The sequence below is a fragment of the Chamaea fasciata genome, unplaced genomic scaffold, assembly GCF_029207755.1.
Source record: "Chamaea fasciata isolate MVZ Bird 193981 ecotype frontalis unplaced genomic scaffold, bChaFas1.0.hap1 SCAF_11, whole genome shotgun sequence".
Classification (NCBI taxonomy): domain Eukaryota; kingdom Metazoa; phylum Chordata; class Aves; order Passeriformes; family Sylviidae; genus Chamaea; species Chamaea fasciata.
The window spans coordinates 17,178,848-17,200,648 of NW_027094096.1; the positions used below are offsets into that span (position 1 = coordinate 17,178,848).

The 21,801-nt window shown below is 41.3% G+C and overlaps 1 protein-coding gene across 1 annotated transcript in view; it reads left to right on the plus strand.

Annotated features, from left to right (window-relative positions):
* Positions 1–21,801, plus strand: part of PSMD1 (proteasome 26S subunit, non-ATPase 1) — a 66,921-nt gene that overhangs the window by 42,559 nt on the left and 2,561 nt on the right. The window contains exons 17-23 of the mRNA XM_066193425.1: positions 2,223–2,337; positions 4,194–4,310; positions 11,831–11,933; positions 15,882–16,051; positions 17,193–17,285; positions 18,299–18,391; positions 21,240–21,386. Of these exons, the coding sequence (XP_066049522.1) occupies positions 2,223–2,337; positions 4,194–4,310; positions 11,831–11,933; positions 15,882–16,051; positions 17,193–17,285; positions 18,299–18,391; positions 21,240–21,386 (838 nt within the window). The remainder of the gene's footprint in view (positions 1–2,222; positions 2,338–4,193; positions 4,311–11,830; positions 11,934–15,881; positions 16,052–17,192; positions 17,286–18,298; positions 18,392–21,239; positions 21,387–21,801) is intronic.

Below are 21,801 nucleotides of genomic sequence, written 5' to 3' on the forward strand. Positions count from 1 at the left end.
GAAAGTGTTTTTCTCTTCTTTGGCTCACAATCTGCCTGTTTAACATCATATGAAGTAAAGCAAACACAAAGGTGTTAAAGGTCTTTGTGCAAGAGCTGAAGTCTTCTGTGCAGCTGAATGCTTGGCCTCATTTATCATAGGATTTGTGTCTCCTGGTCTCCACATCAGCTCATTTAAAAAAAAAAAAAAACAAACATTGTCAGCATCTAAGCTGTTATTTGAGCAAGAGACTGATAGGTAGTTTTTAATGTGTCTTTTAGTTTGTCATCTTCACTCATAGGGTACAACAGAATTGTTCCGTTGCCCAGCTTTTCTCCCTTGCTTAACATTTGTCATCATGGCTGCATCTTAGACGCAGCAGTTTCCAGCAGCTTTGTGTTTCCTTCTCTCTTGTGGGTGTTTTTTCTGCTGTGGAAGGCTGGAGTGGTTGTAAGGTGATGTTGGTAGATGGGATTCTTTCCCTATGTGGATGCTTCGGGAAGACTCAGGTGGAAGTGGTGGGTGCTTGCTGCCATTGCTGCTGAGGCACTGAGCAGCTGGGGTGCCTTTGGGTCCCTTCATCAGTTCTGGAGGAGGACTGGAGCCTGTAGGATGGTGCTGCCTGTCTGTGATCAGCTGGAGTAGGAGAGTGGAGTGCAGAGAGGAGTTCAGGACTAGTTGTCAGAGGAGACCGTGGGAAAGTATTGAAATGGGAATAGCTAGAGTAGAAATTAATTGATTATGTGTGTAGAGTGTAACTGAAGTATGAGTGTGTCATTATATGAACATGTCTTCTGTTCCCTGTCACAATGAAAGAAGAGAATGAACAAGATTATTGCTTAAAGTCTTTTTCTTTCCTGTTTTCTATGATTCAGCTATTCATTTAAGTAAAATCCATGCTGGAGTATATTCTTTAGTGGTTTTTCTCTCTCTTGAGTTGTTGAGTACTTGACAGGCAATGATTTTACTGATGCTATAATTCCTGTGTACTAACAGGTACTGCTGCCACCCACCAACCTCCATCTTTCAGTGTAGCAAATGTAAGAAAGGAAGCTAAAACTAAAGTTCTCTTGGCTTCTTCCTAGGTACATTTTAGTATGAAATCAGTTTATAGCAGAAGTAAATGCTTACAAGACTGCTTATAGGATTGTGAATGTGACAATTAAAATGCTAGTCTGGGCTGCAAGACACAGTGCGATGGCATGAAGAGCCAGATGATGTTCACTCTGTAAACAGATATAATGAAATCTCTTACAATTTATAATTTTGCATCTTTCTTCTTCATAAGCTTGTGCTTACCAACTGCATTCCTGCATTGCTCTTGTGTCCATCGTGCCATGAGACTCAATATGCTGAAATTGGCAGTGTTCCATATTATGGAGTGGTTTGTGTGGCAGCAAAGTTAAAGGAGGAATAAATATGACCATGAAGACAGGAAGGAAATCAATATATTAACACCTGTGAATTCTGTACTACTTCAGAAATACTCAATATTTACAAAGCTGTTTGTATTAGCAACGTATGCTTCTGCCTGTAGGAAATTAAGGCTCTCATCTTCCAACTGGGCTGGAAGTTTTGTTGCTGTAGTGGCCAGCAGGACACTGGTTCCCAGCTGGTGAGGCACAGAGCATATGCACCCATTTCAGATCTCTTAAAAGGCAGCAACCGTCCCAGCATGACACTAAGGATGCAGCAGTAGGTATTGCTCATAAACTGATTGGAAGTGTGTGTTGTATCAGCATTTCCTCCCGTGCTGTGATTTACAGCAGTAGGTGGGGGTGTGGAGGAGTTGGCAGAAGCTGTGATTGCAAAAGGGAGTTTGGGACCCACCAACCTTGAAGGCTGATTGAATACTGGAGGTGAGTTTTGTGTCTACTGATGGGAAATTTAGTACTGTGTGTCTTGTGGAGAGTAAACCTCTACTAGTGAAAGACCTGTCAAAAAGGCATGATTTCTGGAGATAAAGACCTCAGCCTCAATAGATATATCATTCTGTTGGGTGATCTTTTAAAGGCAGAAAATAAGCACTAAGGAAGACTTCAGTAGTGGGAGCTGTGTGTGATTATCTGCAGTGATAGGGAAGTTTAATAATTTGTTAATCAGTTCTCTTAGCCCATTTGTTCCTTCCCTCTGGTTAAGTTTTGAGAAATGAAGAAACATACAGTGTGGAAGAGCAATTTGAAATTTTCATGTATGAACAACACTAATAATAAACAATTTTTTTTTATTTTGCCTTTCTCTAGGACTCCAGAGCAGTGTCCGAGTGTGGTTTCTTTGCTGTCAGAGAGCTACAATCCCCATGTGCGTTATGGGGCTGCCATGGCTCTGGGGATCTGCTGTGCAGGCACTGGAAATAAGGTGAGGGCCAGAAAGAAGCATCTGTGGCCAAGACTGTTCCTGCTCCCTCCTGCCACAGACACATTTGTGTACAAACATCACACATGCTGATGGATTTCTCACATCTGTACACTACCAGCCAGCTGGAGTGCAGCACTACTTTAAATTCTTTAACTTTCCTGGGCATGGAGTTTCTTTTCCTGCTTGTACAGAATAGATAAATTAGAATGTTTTTATACATTACTGCTGCATTCTTGGAATTTTCTCTTCAAAACTTTTCTTAGAGTTTTCTTTCTGTCAAGTTGCCACTGAACTTTAAATGTGTGTTCAGTGCTCCAAAATCAATACTTCTTTGCCCTTGGAGTGCCAGTGACAGGAAGACAGCAAGTGTTTTGCTTAACTTCTAGCTCTTTTCATCTTTGCTGTGATACACAATTTATGGAAGATCCATGTAGTAAAGCCAAGTGCAATGAAATTTAATTAAATTTCTTGTAGTTTCAGGAGTACATTTTATTCTCACTTTATAAGTATCAGTGAAGGTTAATTCTCATGGACGGTAAAAGACCTTTTATAGTAGAATTCTCCCTTCTGCTGTGGGAAGTGGGCACTCACTGGAACAAGCAGCAAGTAAACTTGGGAATAAGCTCCCCCTGCTTCTCCCACATGTGTGTAATAATCTGTAGTGGTACAGAATTGCAGTTTCAGAACAGGTGCACAGGCAAAGTAGTATGTCATGCTTCTGAGTCTTTGATGAATCTTTGCTTATCTGTCTCATCTCTTCCTGTATTAAACATTTGGTCTGAGGCTCTTGCGTGAGCACTCCCGAGTGTAACTTGTGCTGCCAAAAGCACAGAATGCTGACGTGCACTGCCTGCCATCTTTAGTAGCTAAAGCATGCAGATTTGAAAGCAAATCTGAGAGTCCTATTTTTATCCAGGTTGCTTTATTCTCAAGTGGAAGGTGGAATCAAGGAGTTAGTTATTTTTAACCTGCTGTATCTGACAAGTTAATTTAAGTGGAAAGGCTCTTAGTCGCAAGAATGAGTCTTATTTCCAGATACACTGTGTGATGACCTAAACCATCTGATTACACAGAGACATGTCTTCCAGAGCTTCTGTTAGTAGGTTTTGAAGGCCCAAATAGATTCCATTTTGGAGATCAAAAAGTTCAGCTTTTTGTAAGTGGGTGTTTCATCCATGGTACTGAATTCTTGCCAAAGAGTGAATGAGTCACCTTCAGGTGAAGAAGCACAGCCTCCAACACAGCTCAGATGGCAAAAGCAGTCTTAGTGAAGGCATGATGTTATTTTAGAAGTGGTTCTTTGAAACAATGTTCTGTATAAAATGAACTTGTTTTTAAAAGCCTCACCCTAATAGAAGTAACACCAAGGGGAGTCTCTTGCACTCTGCACTCAGCTGCATTTGCTCATGTCCTCTGTTTAAGAATGGACAGAAGGGCTGAACTCTGAACAAGAGATTACTTAAATGATGGTAAATACTACAGGTTCTAACAATAAAGTATAAGGCCAAGAATTTGGGATCTCATGTGATGAACACATCTTATACATGTTGTTCAGCTGTTGCCCTGTTTCTGCAGGTAGATCTTGTTCCATCCATCCATCCATCCATCCATCCATCCATCCATCCATCCATCCATCCATCACTTGTTTTTAGTGTTTATTTTCTTTTTCTTCACAATTTTTAGATTAAAATCTACAGAAATACAGATTTCTGCTTCATTTTCCAAAAACAGGCAAAACATTTTTAAAGTATATCTGATAGCATCAATGTGATAACCTTTCATGGGAGAATTGAATCCTGGCACACCAAAAATAGTAGTATTAACTCTATGACTCTGTATTTCTCAATTTCTTTTAGGAAGCAATCAATTTGCTTGAGCCAATGACAAATGATCCCGTGAACTATGTGCGTCAAGGAGCTCTCATTGCATCTGCCCTTATCATGATCCAGCAGACTGAGATCACCTGCCCAAAGGTAGTGTGTCACTCCTCACATACCAGCCTCTCAGGTGGGAAAACCGTCTTGGATGCCAAATCTTTAGTGCTTGGCACTGCTTGTAAGCATTGGCAAGAGACTGCACATGTCTTGTAAAGAGCCAGAGCTGAATGTACAGGGGGAAGCTCCTGCTTGGATCAGAACATGTGCTCTGAATGAGGGGAACATGCCTGATGGATGGCAGCATTCTAACCCTGGCACTACAAGAATAAATGCTCTTCCTTAAAAGGTCTCTTATAATGATGGGAAAGTGACTGTAAAGACATTGGTTTTGATGATAATAAGCTTAGTTTTGGATGTGGTCACCATACAGAGAGGTCCTGTTAGAACAGTATTTCCTTTGTAGCTAGTCTTACATTTTTCAGGTGAAACAACTTCAGAACTGTCAGAACTGGCTTAGTGAGTTTATAACAAATACTCCAGATTTTAATAGAGTTTTTTGCTCATAAGGTGAAAAGGGTTGCATATGCTGTGTTTAGCTTTTAAAAGTAGGTTCCCTGTAAGTGTGTGACAGGTGATGATATGCAAACATTTGTACAGACTAAAAGTCCACATTAGGAGAAGCTCTGAAGTTCCACATTTCACCTGCTCTGGTGAGTGCTCAGGCAAAGCAGTAGATGGTACTTTGCAACTCATCTGCTGCATATTGGTTGCTTTTATTGATGTAATTTTAGAAATTGAACTGTGATAAAAACAGACACTTTTTACTGCATTTGGATGAGAAGAAGAAAAAAAGTGTCTGTCCAGTGGAAAATTTTACTTGGGAAAGTCAGAGAAGGAAATCTACAAATGCAGGTGCTTGGGCATTTCTAAGTCACGGAACATGAAAATTTGCTGGCAGACAGTTTGTTCCTTTGAATCGTTTTAAAAAAATAGAAAGAAAAATGTTAGTTTTCACTGAGCAGAATCTGGGAATGTTGTTTATATTATCAGGATTGTAGTTCAAGTGAATAAGCCAAGAATAGTAATTCACTTGAATAAGTCAGTGGAGAACACTGGACTTCTGTTGGATCCCCTTGTCTGACAAGATACAAAGTTTCTGTAATGTGAAGTTGAATTATCTCTCTGTGGAAAGAAATTAATTGCTGTTTTTATTGTTTGTTCCTTGGTCAGGTGGTTGGAATGCCAGGCCTCAATACAGGAGATCAGGTTTAATCATTCTCTATTGCTCTAGGACTGGACAAATTATATAGCTCTCCTGGGCCTCAGTTTCCCACCAGAAAGGATTAAGGATGATACTTTTATATATGAAAGGACATTATGAGAATCGATTTATTTTAGTTTGCAAAGCACCCTAATGCTCTTGGGATGGGAACTGCAGTCTGCTCTGAATCAGTCAGCCATCCTAAACCATGGATCACTTGCTGAGTCTGCCTGTTGGAATTTCTGACCTTTTGAGATGACAGGTGAAAGATTCTGTCCTAAAGAAAACTGTGGGTAGGAAAATAGCTAGTGAAAACACAGATTGTTTGAGGTGTGTAATAAGGCAGATCTCTTTTCCCAAAGAGGCCTGAAAACCTTGATTTCCAAGTGATGTGTGATACTTCTGCTTGATAAAAGGGTGGTTAAAATAGTTGGCCAGCAAATACAGGCTGAGATGTACAGTTTGGGAGTCAGTGGGGCCAGAAACTGAAACATCTTGATGGCAAATTGTTACCTGATATAGATACAGAAGGCAATTAATTGTCTAGTCATAGAAGCACTACAGATATTAAAAAACAGAAACAAAACTCCAGATTAAAAAATAATACTACCTGAAATATTCTGCCAATTCAGGAACTAAACACAGAATATACAAATTTTACTTTTTATAAATACCCCAAAAGTTCGTTATAACCATTATCGCTTCTTGCTCAGAAGAAATATTTTGAGGGATATGCTTCCAATTAAGTTATTTATTATCCATGGGAAACTTTTTTTGGAGCTCTCTCCCAATCTGAAAAGAAATTACTTAACTCTGATGTGAAAGGGTGGAGTTCAGAAAGGGAGCCATTTTTGGATTGCCAGGACATATTTTGGGCTGATCAGATTCCTGAGTGACATGCTGGACACTGTGTGCCAAAGGGTCCGACATGATGGATGTGGGTATTTGCATTGCTGAATAAGCACCTCGGAAGAGGAGTGTGATGATTTTTGTATTCCACAAGCTATATGGTCTTGATGGGATTACAGAGAAGCAAAATTTTAGGTATCATCATCTCACTGCTTCTAAATACTTGGTGATGGTTTGCGTGTGAGAGATGGTGATTTTAATATAGACTGTGTCATAGAGCCTGGTCAGCTTCCTGTCATTGCTGCTCAGTTTTGTCTCTTCTGGGATTTTATATATTTTTTTAATTAACATATTATTGGTGAGCTTTGGGTTAGAAATACTTTCAATTCTCTGCTGATCATTTGGGATGAAGATGGTAGCAAACTATCTTCCTTAAATAGTTCAAGATTTTTTTGGGAATACAGTGCTGTCAGAGTTTTGAGAACTGAGCATTGCAATGCCAGGAATAAACAGAGATTTAAGAATCAAAGTATTTTGGTGTAAAAAAAGCCATTTTTATTGTGAGAAAAGGGTAGATGTATGCCTTTGAATTAACTTCATTGTGATCTTCCCTTTGTGTTCGTCCTCCTCTTTGTTGTGCTCAATCTTTGTTTAAATGAATAATTCAAAGATTTTAAATTTAAATAAAGAGTTTAAATAAAGGATTGTGAAATAAGTAATTGTACTTACATGAACTCCTTGAACTTGCAAGTTGCTTTAGGGACAAAAAGGGATAGCAGGTGTTGAGTAAAGGTGGTTTGGTCTCTTTGGAGTTGAAACAATTCCTCCATGTGCAGCCAACATGATTTTTCCTGACCTCTGTTGACAGATTTAAGAACCATATTAGTGCTGGATATAAAATATTAACAAGTTTATTTTGTGAAATGGAATCCTAAATTACAGATACGATGAGGTCATCATAATAGAAATCAATGACAACTTCATTATGCGTTTGCAACCTGCAGGGCAATTAAGTCAGCAGTTTTTGAGACAAACTACAAGTAAATTCAATTCCTGGTTTTGTGTTAGGATAGTCATCTTGGCAAAATGAGAAAAATAAACAAGGTCAAGCCTTTCCCTCCATCGTCCTTCAGTCATAATGGCCTTTTTCTTCATCTTCCTTTAATCATACTGGCCTGTTGTTTTTAAGATGTGAAGAAACCAGGACCAGATTGCTGTTGGGATTTTTTTCCCCCATTTACATTAAATGCTAGGTTTGTTGGGGTGAAGAATGATTTTGCAATTTTCTGGTAGCACCTTTACTTGAAATGAAAGCCTGCTACTGTGAGATGCTTCTGCACACACCTTCAAGAGGGCAAGTGTATGCAGAATAACTTCATCTTTTGAAGAAGATAGATACAACATGCAAACAGTTTAAAATCTATTTTATTAGATTTTATTAATGCTCTTGTTCTTAAGAGCTTGCATTTGCCAGAAGCATCATGCATATCGCCTGCCAATATTTCCTGTAATTAACTGTTTATAAAATCTTGTTCTTGACAAACTCCTGGGCTTCATGTGCATGAATATTGACTGCTGGAGGGAGAAGTGGTAAATAGCCTGATAAATGACAACCCTTTGTGGTAGAAAACGGTGCTGTATCGTTCTCATATCTCAACGTCTTTGTTGTTTCCTCATTGTTTCCAAGGTTCTGTATTTGGCTTCATTTGAACTCAGTGTCATGTCATTTTGGCCAGCAGTAATTATCAGAATGGGGTGTGTGTTTTGTTAGAAAGATAAAATGAGTCATTGTCTATATTTTAGTGTTCCTCCTGGAAGTTGCCCAAATAAATTTCTTGGTAGCATTTCCAAATGCTGTAGAATTTTTGAAGTGCTTGAAGATTTCAGGGGAGAAACAAAGCTTGGGGGTTTCACAGCATATTAAACTTACACAGTAGTTTCGGTTGTGCTTGTTGCTGTGGTTTGAAGGAAAAATTATAGCAGATAAAAGGACTTTACTGGACAAAGTCTGGCAGGTTTTGCTTCAACAGCTTAAGAAATGGTTGGCTGTTGACATCTTGCTCCATTTTGTAGGAGGTGAGTGCCCCAGCACCTTCTCCCAAGAGGTGGAGCATTGGGTCCATGTGAGGTTAATACCTTCCTGAACTGCTTGCAGCCAGAGCTGCCAAAGCAGGCTTTCCCCTGCAGCAAGGAATATTTTCAGCTGGGACCTGATCCAGTCAAAATTCACATTCTTGTGAAGCATTTGCTTTGTAGAAACAGCCTGAACAAGCATGTGGACCTATTATGCATTTGAGTGTTGAGACCTTTGGTCTGAGTCCTTTGGTTGGGGTTTGCCTGGTCCCTAAGGCTAAGCAGAATTGTCTCTCATCCTTTCATAGAACAATTTTGCTTCCATTGACTTTAAACTGTGGAAAGGGCACACTTACTTAAGTGCATTTTCCAGGCCTGGCAGTGATCCATGGCTCACAATGCACAGGTATGCAGAATTTATATGAACACAGAATGCTCTTTAGATGGAATTACATATTTTGTATTTTTATAATAGATGGCATAAGGACTGTTTCTTACTGCAGCTGTTCAGTGCTTGTTCATTGAATGCCTGCCCTCAGCTGATCTGCTGTAACCTGTCCCTGTCACCTGGGGAGGTGGCATTTGATCTGCTCAGGTTGAGCAGCCTGGTTTCTGTCCTTGGTCCCTTGCAGTTGTCAGTGTCTCAGACACGTCACTGCCCTGCACAGGGTCCTGGTGCCAAAGCTGGCAGGTTCCTGGTGGACTTGTTGCCTGGGTGTTCTGTTCATGTGCTCTGGACTAATGTACATGTGAGTAGGAGCTGAGGAAGGTGTATTAGGGAAAGGGTGCTCACAGGGGCAGTGCACCATGACCAGGGAGGGGGATGAGTTCCCTTTTCAGCCCTGCGTCACCTTCCTGAGTGAAGTGTTCCTGCCCTCTGTTCCAAGGGCTGCTCCGTCAGACTTCAGATTCCAGTGTGAACATCAGCACTACTGAATGTCTTCTCACTCCACGCAGGGTTTAGTTCTCTGAAGATTTGATTACAGTGTAAATTCTGGATTACAGTCCACCAAATGAGTTTTTTAACATCTGACTGTTTTCATAAATATTCCAAACCCAGAAGCTGAGCCCAGAGTCAAGGGAATGATGTGCTCTAAACAGAGGCACTGGAATTCTGCTGCTCAGCTCAACAGGCAAATAGTTTCACATGTTACTTCTGTTTCCCAGTGTGTCTGTTCCAAATAATACCTGAAGGCTTTGGTTCTTCTGGTCTGCACGTGCCTGCCTTTGAGGCCCCATTCCAGGCTGCAAATGCAAACTAAGGTGTCTTTTCAGTGTACAAAGAGGTCAGATGTAACAAGCAAACCACTTAGATTGAACATGTAAACTTCAGTGTAAACTTTAATAAATAAAAATCATGAGAGCTTGAAAAAGCATAAATGGAGTGAAGGAAGAGCAGAGTTTGGTCTGTATACCCAGAATAAACCCTGCATTGTGTGTGTAGTATCTCCCTGCCACACATCTGTGTGACTGTCCTGATAATTTACGTTGCTCCTTTTTCTTAGTTTTAATAATTGCAAAATCACCTTCTTTGGGGGACTAATAACTAAAAACGTTATAACGCAAAAAGGAATTGGTGAGTAGAGAACTAATATTAGCATACAAATTGTTGAATTTTGGCAGAAAAATGGAAATAGCTGCTGTTTTCCCTTGACAGTTCTAATAAAAGCATCCTGCTCTTCTAGAGAATTGTTGTTTTGTTCAGCTTTGCTGCTGTTTAAAAGTGTTTGGTTGCTCTGGTGCTTCATGGTAGTGAGTCCATTGGTGTGAAGCAGAGTCATTTAATGCAGTCCTGTTTAGCAGTACATGACTTGCACGTATGAATGGTAATGTCTTCTGGTATCACAAAGTGGCTTAATCAGGTTAGTTGCCATCAGTGCTGAATGAGCTGTGGTGACAAAGTAGTATCACTGCGTTACTGGCTGAAAGAGTGCAAGCAGGAAAAATGTCACCTAGGGAATGTCTGTTCATTTAGGACACCTGTGTTTTAAGTGGTATGATGAGTTACCCTGCACTGAAAACTTTTTTGCAGAAAGTGTGGTCTTATTAAGAAGTGTCACTGGGTGTGCAGGGCTGCCAAACAGTGCTGCAGCTCTTGGGCATAATGCTCTTTGGTTGGAGAGATGGTCTCTGTCTTTTGTTTCCACCCCAAATATTGGACATAATCTCTCAAAGGTCTAGTCTCAACCTCTTACTGCCTCTGGTGAAAAATTCTCACGTGAAATGCTCTGCTAGCATTGCCTTGGGTGCAGGATTACCTCATGGTTCTGATGTTTTACAGGAGAATGTGATCTCGTGCCTTGCTGAGAAACCCCTGCAGTGATTTATCCCCTCAGACAGCTCTTCATTCTGTTTCAATATTTACTTTTTACCTTGATGAATCCCAGTTTAACAAAATGTTATTCTCAGCACAGTTCTCATGTCACTGACTCAGTTGTATGAATGGATGTTTTTTCACAGGTGTGAAAGCTTTCTGCAAAGCTTTGAGATTCCCCAAGCAGGCTATGTGGGGTAGGAGTGATGCCTGAAGGCTGCTCCTGGCGCTCTGTTCTGGCCACCCTTGGCAGAGCTCTGGAGCTCAGAGTGTCCTGCGTGGATGGGGACCAGCAGTTTGCTGGGTGCTGTCCTGAGTGTGTTGGTCAGTGTTTAAGCCTCCTTCCCAGGTACATTTAGGCTCTGGGACAAATCAGAGGCTGTGCCAAAGCCTCTTCCTAGTGGTAGTGTTGAAGCTTGGTGTCGTAGGACACTTGTCACTGAGCAAAGGTCACTGATGTCCCTGGAGAGCACAAGGTCTTTGGATATGAGAAGTGCCTGGGGATTATCTGGTATTAAGGTTTTATGCTTGGAAATTTCAACTGTGTTTGCAATTCTAGAAATTGCTCAGTGTCTCTGGTAGTAGTGTCTGGCCTTACTGCCTTGAGCTAGAACTTTGTCCTCTCCTTTGTGGCTGCAGAGAATTTGAAATACCAGGAACAAAGTGGACCAGTAGTGGGGAGAAGCTTGTTAAAGACATCTTGGAAGAATTCTATTTAAAAATACTTACTTTGCTATTGAGAATGTCAAATGAAGGCTTAGTATGTAAAGAGAGAGAGGGAAAAAAAAGACAAAATGTCACATGAGTATCTGGATTAAAATTAATTTTAAAAAGAGATAAGAAATACTCTTCCAGACATGCTGTGGGTGTGATGCTGCTTCCCAGGTTTTGACTGGATTGCAGACCGGGGTTTTCTGGTCTGCTTTTTCAGCTACAAAAATTACACTTGAGCTATATTGTTGCTCCATTGCGTATATTAAAAGACGTAAGTTATTAATTTATGGTAGAACCCTAGGTATTGTTGGATGTGATACTGTTCTCTCTTCAATACTTGGACTATTTGACTCATGCAGTTTTATAATCTCTCTTTTTTTTTCCCTTTTTGTTATTTTTAACCAGGTTAGCCAGTTCAGGCAGCTCTATTCCAAAGTGATCAATGACAAGCATGATGATGTTATGGCAAAGTTTGGAGCAATCCTGGCACAAGGCATTTTGGATGCAGGTAATTCTCCAAACATTTAAAGCTGCCAAATTTTCTTAAACTTGTTTGGTTGTAATCACTGTAGCAGCAAATTTCATTTGGGAGATGAGGTGCTGGTTTTATGTCTGCCATGTCATAGTAGCAAGAAATCTCAGTTTTTGAGGAATTTTAGCTAATTAAAGAAATAATTTTTCTTTAGTTTTGTAGTTTCAGCTTGTATCAGCATGTTTCTGTTAGGAGAGACTCAGCCCAGTCATTGGGGCAGAATTCATGTCCGGAAGTCTGGACAAATACAGTATTTTTTTCTCTGTCTGTTTTGTCACCCTGAATGTTGATTTATAATAGCATGATAGGTTGCTTCTTTATTTTTCTAAATCATCACCTGCTCCAGAAATTTGGAAATCATGTGATATCTGGTCCTCATATTTTTCTTTTTCTTACATAACCAGTTTTTAAAATTATATTTATATATATATATGTCATTAATAACTAATTTTTTCTACTTTCATGATTATTAAAAGAGGTTGCACAAAGGAGGAAGCACAGTTAACTGCATCAGTATTTTTTCAGCAGACTCAGTTTCACAGACTATTGTTACCTTTTCTAGCAAAGAAAACATCATTTCATGAATGTTAATGATTAAATGTTGAGTCAGGAATAGGTTTCTCTAAAGCCATCAGCATTTCACAAGGGCTGAGTTGCAGGGCCTATTAGGAAAGGTTTCTGTAAGAAAAGAGGACAGACAATGTTTTGAATTTTTCCTTCTGCTGAGGTAACACTTGCACAGCGCTGTGTCTGTCAGTGGCACCTCTTTTGCAAGTTTCCAAACACAATTTCTCCCATCTGGTCTCTTGTGCTGAGGCCTTCTCTTGCCCTGCACCTCCTTATCCCCTGTAATGGGCACACACAAGCCGGTTTTTCCTGTACTCTTGAGATCAAGGTGAGTCCTGAAGTCCATAAGCAAAGGAGCCTCAGAATTTGTCTCTGTGCTGTGGCTCAGGCACAGCCGCTTGCAGTGTGGATACAGTGTCTGTGTGAAATCTCTGCATCTCCAGGCTGTGTGGTGGGGGAGAAGAAACTGGTGCTGCCTGCACCTGTCTGCATGGAAGCAGGTTTAAAAAGCTTTCCTGGTGGCCATGTGACTGTCAGGCTGCTCTGTCACAGATGACCAGGCCTGCTCAGTAACAAGCACCAGCTTCGTGCCTCCTGGGTGCCCCTCCTGGAGCTCAGACTGAGCAATGTTCTTGGCACGAGACTCTTAGTATAATTTTGGTCACTCCCATACTCATACTCAGTTGCTGGGAAGCCAGAGACTAGCTGGCTCTGGGATTTTTCTCTCAGCAGTACAGAGCTGTTTTGAATTCTGACCCTTAAGATTAAATCATAAAAATATAACTAAAACCTTCTTTTCCTCCTGTGTCAGCCGTGTATTCTATAATGATTTGGAAACCAGAAATGCCCTGTATTAATAAACTTTATGGGAATTTGTGCCAATTTTAACCTCATTTTTTCTTGCTGAGAGACTCAGGGAAGGCTGTGAACTCATTTTCCTAACCTATTGCCACTTTTGTTAGAGCTTCCTAAAAGAACAAATTCTTTTTATCCTTCCTATACAATGACTTACAGAATTTAATTATCACTACCAGGAAGAAAAGGTTCTTTGTGTTATCTGCAGCAGTTGGGGCAATTGAATTTAGTTTTTTGTTGTGTCTTTTTTTTTGTGGGGCGAGGAGAAAAGTCCAATTCTCTTCCAGTGACAGGGTTTGATTAGAAGTGCAAGATTTCCAGTGTGCAACTGGGAAATGATGTGCTGGGGGTGGGATTTCTGCTCTGACCATGAGGCAGCCATTTAGGCTGGTAGTTAAATGGAAGGAGTGGGGTACGTTGGGAGCACTGAAGAGGAAATGAAGAATTTGGTCATTGCCTAGTTGATAAGCCCCAGAAGCAACATTTTGACTTTAATAAAATAAGAAAAAAGTAGACACTAAATTTAACTTAGTGTTTGGGGGTTTTCCCCAAAACCCCCTTGCCCCAGTGGCAGTGTGAATTTTGGGAGATGGACCTTATAGTACTACCCAAGGATCCCTGAAATTTTTTCTTCAGTGTTTTTTGAAATTTTTTTTCCAGGCATCATGTCACAGCTTTTATTCATCTAGTCAAAGATCTGGAATGTGTTCTCTTCCAGGCAGACAGGGTTGCTATTTATTCATGAAAATAAATCAAAATTGTGCAGTATTATGTCTCCCCACTTTCCTGCACCCTGCAAAATCCTGGGAGCGAGGGTGGACTGTTAGTGGGTATAAAACAGCAGAAAGAAATAGCATAGCAGCATCTTTTGAATGTTAAATCTGTTGCTCATTCACGAAATTCCAGAGATCAGATAATTGTAGGTTTTATTTGAATTATAGGTTAAAATTCCAATAATTAAAGTGCAAAAGTTTGGTAAAGTCCAATTAAGCTGCTTGTGCAACATTCACTGGGGGCTCATTGATTCAGAATATCTGCTGATAACCAAGACCTGGTCCTAACACAGTGATGCAGTAAAACAAAGTTCAAAGTGAAGACAGGGGAGAAGACCAGAAATTTGAGTGCACAGTGCTCAACATGTTTAAGGATAGCACAAGACCTCAGGCAGTCCCTCCACAGAGCTGTGGCAAATTCAGGTGAAAGGGCAAGAGATTGCTATCAGAGAAAATACTAAGCAGCAGAGCAGACTTAGCAGGAGAAAAAGACAAGACCGTATCTTTGTCTTTCATCAAAGATGTAGCAGGAAGTTTTCCTGTCAAACAGCAGGAGATCTATTACTACCACAAAAGGAAGAGGAAGGAGATAGAATATAGGCAGAGCATCCTACAGGGGGGCATCAAAATGTCCCACCTTCCACTGCCTCTTCTGGGACTAACCCTGACAGATACCCAAGATGACAGTACTACTTCAGTCAGGACTTTCATTAGTTTTGGCAGCAAAAGAGAATTCTGCTTGTCTTTAAAACTCAGACAGCTCCATTGCTGTCTGGCCCTGCTGAGGTGGCTGTTTGTGTGAGGCTGGGAAAAGCTATTCCAGTTTGGGATTTTCAGCTACAGAGTGGCCTGACTTTGCAAGGATTGATGTTTGTATTTTAACAAAGTTAACCTCCCTGCACTGGGTCTTGTCAGCGGTAATGGACTTGCCTGGTGCCCTCTTCAACTCAATGCACTCTGTTCATCAGTAGCAGAAGATCAGATTAACACTTTCTCACACTGTCTGCAAGTCCACTCTGTCAATTTTGTTTCTAGCTGGATGTTTCTGCACTACATCAACATATGGAGTTTTTTGGGTCTCTGCTTTGCAAGTACAAATCTAAGACTTGGTTGTCTGGCAGAGATGTAATTTTGCTGCAAAGGCTGCAGGAGCTTGTCTCTGTGCAGCTTAGATTGATAATGTCTAGAAACAACTTCTGAAGTTGCTGCTGTTTACATTTTTTTTCTACTAAGGTGGTGTAAGATAAAAACCTAAGCATATTTCTTCTGAATGAATGATAGTTCAGGGAGGCACAAACAGACAGAAAGAGAAGTTTCTATATGCTTGGCTGTATATGTACTGTGCTCCTCCCATGCCTTGTCATGGCATTTATATGCCATGCTTTAAAATTGTTTATGGCAAAAGTTTGTCTTTTTCTCCCCCTCTCACTGCCTGTACTTTTGTCTAACCTGTATCCTGGCAAAACGAGCATGGAAGAAGGGCTGCATTCCCTGATTGTGTTTGGGTACTGTAGAGCAGTGTGGTTGCTGTGCTGTACATCTGTTTTACTGAGTAAGCTGAGTTCACAGTAAAGGAGGGAGGTGTGTTCCTGAGGAGGAAACTGGCACCATTGCGGCCTGGCTTGCCCTGTGCAGCCCTTTAGCAGCAACTGTTTGGGATTCATTGCTTAAGTGTCTTTGTGGAGTACCCAGGAATGCATAATTCACTGACTTTTATGATTCCTTACAGGGGGCCATAATGTAACCATTTCACTGCAGTCAAGGACAGGACACACTCACATGCCTTCTGTGGTGGGGGTTTTGGTCTTTACCCAGTTTTGGTTCTGGTTCCCTCTGTCACACTTTTTGTCACTGGCGTTCACCCCAACCTGTGTCATTGGCCTTAACAAGGATCTTAAGGTATGTAATGAGAAGAGAGAAGAGACTGAAAAGTTGCTTGGAGTATTCGAGTGATCTGCAAGGCATGTCCATGGATTTGTTGGTTTTCTTTGCATATTTCCAACTTGTTTGTGCCAGAAAAGGTACTAACTGGAAGAAATCTGAAAAACAGGCTTAAAGTGTGGACCTGGTGGTGGGAATGGGAACAAGAAAAATGTAGAGAGCAGACACTGACCTCTTTACTTCAAAGTAGCTTAAAAAGAAAGGAACTCTATTTAGAGTATTTGGGCAGAGGTCACCCCATTATCACTCTTGAAGGTCAGAGTTATTTTAAAAAAAAAGTGTTTTACCCCCCCTGGTCTCCCAGATAAATTATGTGATATTCTCCCTTAGGAAAGCTAGCAGTGGGAAAAGAGGATTTGTTTGGATTCCTTGGGGAGTAAACATTAAACTGAGCAGCTATGGGTACGGCACTTTTCTTGTGCATCTGTTCTTGCAGCTATCAGCTGTGGTACAGCCCCTGTAAGCTGTGTACCATGCTGGGTCTCCTCTGCTGAAGAGCTAAGCTAGGAATTTCCACAAAAAAGCTTCTGGATGTGGCAGCAGGGAGTGTTTAACAACTTGGATTGGCTATCAAAAAATGCTTTCTACCCTTACTTAAGTAGCCAAGAGTAAGGGAATGTGTGATGCCCTAGTTCCTATGTTGTGACACGATAACTCACCTCCAAATGTACAGTCCTTTGGCAGGAAGGGAATGTCAGTGCTTGGTCTGCCCTCGCGTGTATTGACAGAGCAGATCTTCACTTAGATCTTAAACCAATTTTGTGTTAATACACACAAACACAGCAACAACATCAAAACCACAAAAGCTTTGAAGCAAAGAAAACAAAGCATGGTGTGAATAGGATGGAGTGTATGGAGAGGGCTAGGAGAGCCTGCCAGAGTCAAATTATAGAATAATTAAATAACATTGTTCTAGTTGAACCGCTGCCACTGATAACAGTTTCTCAGCTTCCGGAGAGGGAGAAGGGGAAGCTTGTATTCTTTAGAGGATCTGTGTTTGTCTCTGCTGGAAGGAAAATGAAGCTAAAGTAATTATTCTGCTGTGGATTTTTCCCCTGCTTTTCTGGTTTCTAACATTGTTTTAAAATCTTTGTCTTAGATGCCAAAAGTCCAGTACAAGTCCAACTGTAAGCCATCCACGTTTGCCTACCCCCCGCCTCTTGAGGTACCAAAGGAAAAGGAGAAAGAAAAGGTATTTGAGCTGGCTTTCTGTGTAAAGACTAACGCCTTCTCCCTCCTAGTATAAACATTGACTTTGGTGGTACTATGAGAGAATCTAAAGAGCAAAGGAAAAATTGGCAGGTGCTGTAGTCTCTGAAAGAGAATTCTAGGTAAATTTTCCTGCTGTGCCTGGGTCTGTTGCTGATTCCATACAAGTGCTTTGCTACTGAATTGCTGCAACCTCCCTTGTCTGAAGTGGTCAAGCAGAAGTATTGAACAAAAAACCTGCTTTCCATGCCCTACTGACTTGTATGTGCAGCACCCAGCACAGCCGTGTCCTTTTCTATCACTTGAGCTCCAAAATGCTGCTCCAGTGCAACCGTTGAGAATATTAGCTAGGACACTTCTCAAATAGTCCCATATGGAAGGAGCAGTGGGCCCATGTGCTAGAATAATAGCTGTCAGCTCCATGGATTGCAAAAAGGTAAGTGTGGCACTGAGAATATCTAGGTATTGAAAAGGAGAAGATGAGACCTGTGGGGTCACAAGCGGGACAATAGTGGAAGCAATTAGTCTCCTGGCACAGGATGGCAAAAGCTGTTGAGTAGAGCACGGCAGTGGGCAGAGCAGCCCTTAGGGAGCAATTGCAGCATTGGGGACCTCAGGCATGTCATGCTGCTGAATGACATGATGTGAAAACTGTAAAACATTTTACCAGAATTGAATGCTGGACAGGACAGACTTCCAAGCCACTGGGGAATCCAGAAATTAACTCTGATGAAAGGCAAAGCTCACTGCTTATAGCTGTTTTCTTACCTTTGAATAGGATGTGAATTGGACAAATCTTTTCTCTTTAAATTTCCCTGGACAAAAGTTAAAATGTGCCAAGAGTCCACATTTATTCTCAACATGACAAATGCTGTTGTTCCCTGACCCTCTCAGAAAGTTGCTGCTATTTGTTCCCAAAAGACTCCAGCCTGGGGGTCTGAAACTCAGTATACAGTGTTGGGTCACACTGAATGTCTCATCTGTTGCCATATCCAGGTTTCCACTGCTGTCCTGTCCATCACTGCAAAAGCCAAGAAGAAGGAAAAGGAAAAGGAGAAAGAGAAGAAGGAAGAGGAAAAGATGGAAGTGGTGGGTGCACACATTGAAACTTAAATGTCTTCTTGCCCCCCCCCTTATAAAAGTGGAAGGTGTGTCATGAAAATTGGCACCCACTTATCTCTGTCCTCTTGCCACCTGTGTTATGAGCAAAGCACTGACACACATTGCTGCAGACAGTGGTTAGCACCTTTACTCCCTGTGTGCACTGTTAAAAGCAAGAGGTGCTATTAATTGTGAATCTGTTATTTCTGAGAAATAAATCTTCCTCAGTGTTATTAAGTAACTGACTTCCTTAAAGGCAAAAGCTCATTTTGACAGGTTTATGTGCCTTTAACTTCATGAACCTTAATGAGTATTATTTCATTACCTGCTAGTTTTAGACCCAGAGGAATTTTATCTCTTATTCATGTAATTTTCTTACTAATGCAGAAAAAATCTTAGTAATTTCACATCCAAGGGGCCTCTGACCTTTTAAAAAGAAGTGTTGTAGCAGTTGCTTGACCATGTCTGATTCACCTTGAGGGCACTGAAGAGCTTAAACTTCCTGGTTTTGCACATGCTTAACCTCCTGTTCTGAAATGTTCACCTTTTTGGCAGCAGTCTCTTATGTGCTTTGCCCATCTATCAAAATGCCAAACATTTATCCACACCCAGCTCAGAACCAGCTGAGGTTTGAGCACAGGTTACATATGCTGCTCAGTAGTTATGGTGATTGCTTTGGTTCTCTGATGATTTCTTTCAGCTCATAGACCTAACACTGGAAGTTGTCATCCTCATCTGTGAATAATGTGTCATCCTGGAGCAAGCTGAGTAATGGAGAAATGAATTTTTGATGGTTGCTATAATTTGGAAAATATATGGCAGCTAAAATTCTTGCAGTACTGACAAAAGACCCTTTCTTTTGTGCCCTGCTCACAAATGCAAATATTCCAAGAACATCTGTAAGCTGAGAGTGTATTGTGGACCCATAGAATTCTTTAGGTTTGAAAGGCCTCTAAGCCCAACTTAACCCCAGCAATGCCAAGGTCACCACCAAACCATGTCCCTGAGTGCCACATCTACACATCCTTTAAATACCATCAGAGATGGTGACTCCACCACTCCCCTGGGCAGCCCAAGTGCTTGACAATCTTTTTGACGAAGGAATTTTTCTAATATCCAACCTAGACCTCCCCTGGCACAACCTGAGGTTGTTTCCTCTTGTCCTGTGTCTTGTTACCTGGGAGAATGACCCCCACTTATTTCCACTTCCCTGTCAGGGAGTTATAGAGAGTGATAAGGTCCCCATTGAGCCTTTTTTTCTCCAGGCTGAGCCTCTCCAGCTCCTTCACCTGTTCCTCACAGGTCTCGTGGTCCAGCACCTCAATGTCTGTCTTGTAGTGAGGGGCCCAAAACTGAACACAGACACAAGATTCAAGGTGTGACCTCACCAGTCCCAAGTACAGGGGACAGTCACTGCCCTGGTCCTGCTGTCCACCGCACTGCTGAGACAACCCACAATGCCACTGACTTTTCTTGGCCACCTGAGCACACGCTGCCTCATGTTCAATCCTGTCAACCAGCCCCGCCACGTCCTTTCCCTTTTGGCCTCTTTAATTTAAATTTTAGTCTAACAAACCCCACACATGTGGCACAAGATCACAGGTCGATGTGTAAAATAACCTTCCTAGACTTACACAGGTGTTCCCACATTGTAGGCACTAAATTTCATGCAGCTGGCCCAGAAAATTAATCATCTCATGCATGCAAGGTATAATCTCTGGGGTTTGGGTTTTTTCTCCTTTGTCAAGTTTCCTTGTCACCAAACATTGCCTTTTTTGAATTATTCTTACAGTTCTATGTAGGAAGAAAATGTGCTGAACAGATGCATATTTCTTCTAAAATTGCTACAACCTACATTTAATTGCAGGTGTTGAGAGGAAGCAGTATATTAGAACTGGTTCACATGTTGGGTCCAGATTTTTGAAAAGTTTCCTTGGCTGAACAGAGCAGAAAAATAAGGCTAATAAACAGGGAGCTTGCTGCCACCTGCTGTGTTTGAACTGAGTATTTTGCCATTGTCCTAATGTTTTAGAGATATTGCTTTCCTGTTTTCCTCTTATACCTGTTACATGACTAGTAATCCGTAGCTTCCAAGGGATCTGCAGAGCAATGAGCAGCTGCTGTGCCAGAGAAAGTCCTGTCTGCTGTTACAGGACATGCCATGCATTCAGTGGTGTTCCTGATAGTTTCCTAATGGTTGTTCCCATCTTTTCTGCTTTTTTTTTTTTTCTGTTTGTTTGCTACTCAAAAGTTTCTGAGAAAGAGGGAAAAAGTGACCCACTTTTTAAGTATGTAAAGGATACTGTTTTTTTTCCTTCTGCTTTTCATTTCTAGCTGCTGAGTCATTGGGTAAGGGAGGGATTCACTGTAATTCCCCAGCAAGTAGCTGAGGTCAAGTCATTTTGGGTGGACTGCTGTCACTAGCACTAGTGTGTAATGTCAGTGAGAGCTTTATAGCTGCAAAAATACATGGACAGCTTTTGGCAATTTTCATATGCTCAGTAATGATATTGAAGAATCTTCAGTTGTGACAAAAAGTGGTGAGTGAGTTTACAGAAAAGGTAGGAGAAAGGGAAAGCAGAGGTTAAACTGTTCCACTGCTACTTCTCAATGAACTTGCTTTCATGTGCAGCTGAGAGTGAGGCATTGCCTTGTCAAGAGCTCTTAGATCCACACTGGCATTTTCTGTGCCAGCTGATAGATATTAGCATATTCCTCAGGAAAAGAATGGTTTCTCACCACACTTTGGAACTGCTGCGTGACTGTACGTTACCCTGCTGAACTGTGAAAAGTTAGAGGTTACTGCTAAAATCATGTTGATCTTCTCCCTCCACAGGATGAGAATGAAAAGAAGGATGAAAAAGAAAAGAAAAAAGAGCCTGAACCCAACTTCCAGCTTTTGGACAACCCCGCCAGAGTCATGCCTGCTCAGCTCAAAGTTCTCACTATGACAGAGAGCTGCCGGTACCAGCCTTTCAAGCCAGTAAGGGTCACCTTCCTACTCCATGAGCTTGGCAGAGCATTCCCAGTGCTGGGCTTGTGTGTAAGGCCCAGAAGTTCTGTGTGTGCATAAAAACTCACAGCTGGTGCAGCACTGGAATGTGTTGCAGAGATTTGCAGCTTTGCTGTTGTCATATTTCCTTTTTTAATGTCCCTCTCTGCAAATGATCACATGCAGTTCTAGTTGGGGGAAGTCAGAGCTGCTGCAAACCTTTTCACCATGCTAATGCTGCTTTATTTTTCTTTCTTGTTGTACCTGTCTCAAATGTGCAGCATGAAAACCAATCAGACATACTCTATGTATTAATGACATTGCTGTGAACATAAAGACTGAGCCATGATCTTTAAAATAGGCTGAGAAGTTGTACAGGTTCAGTGTCAAAGCAGTGAAATACACT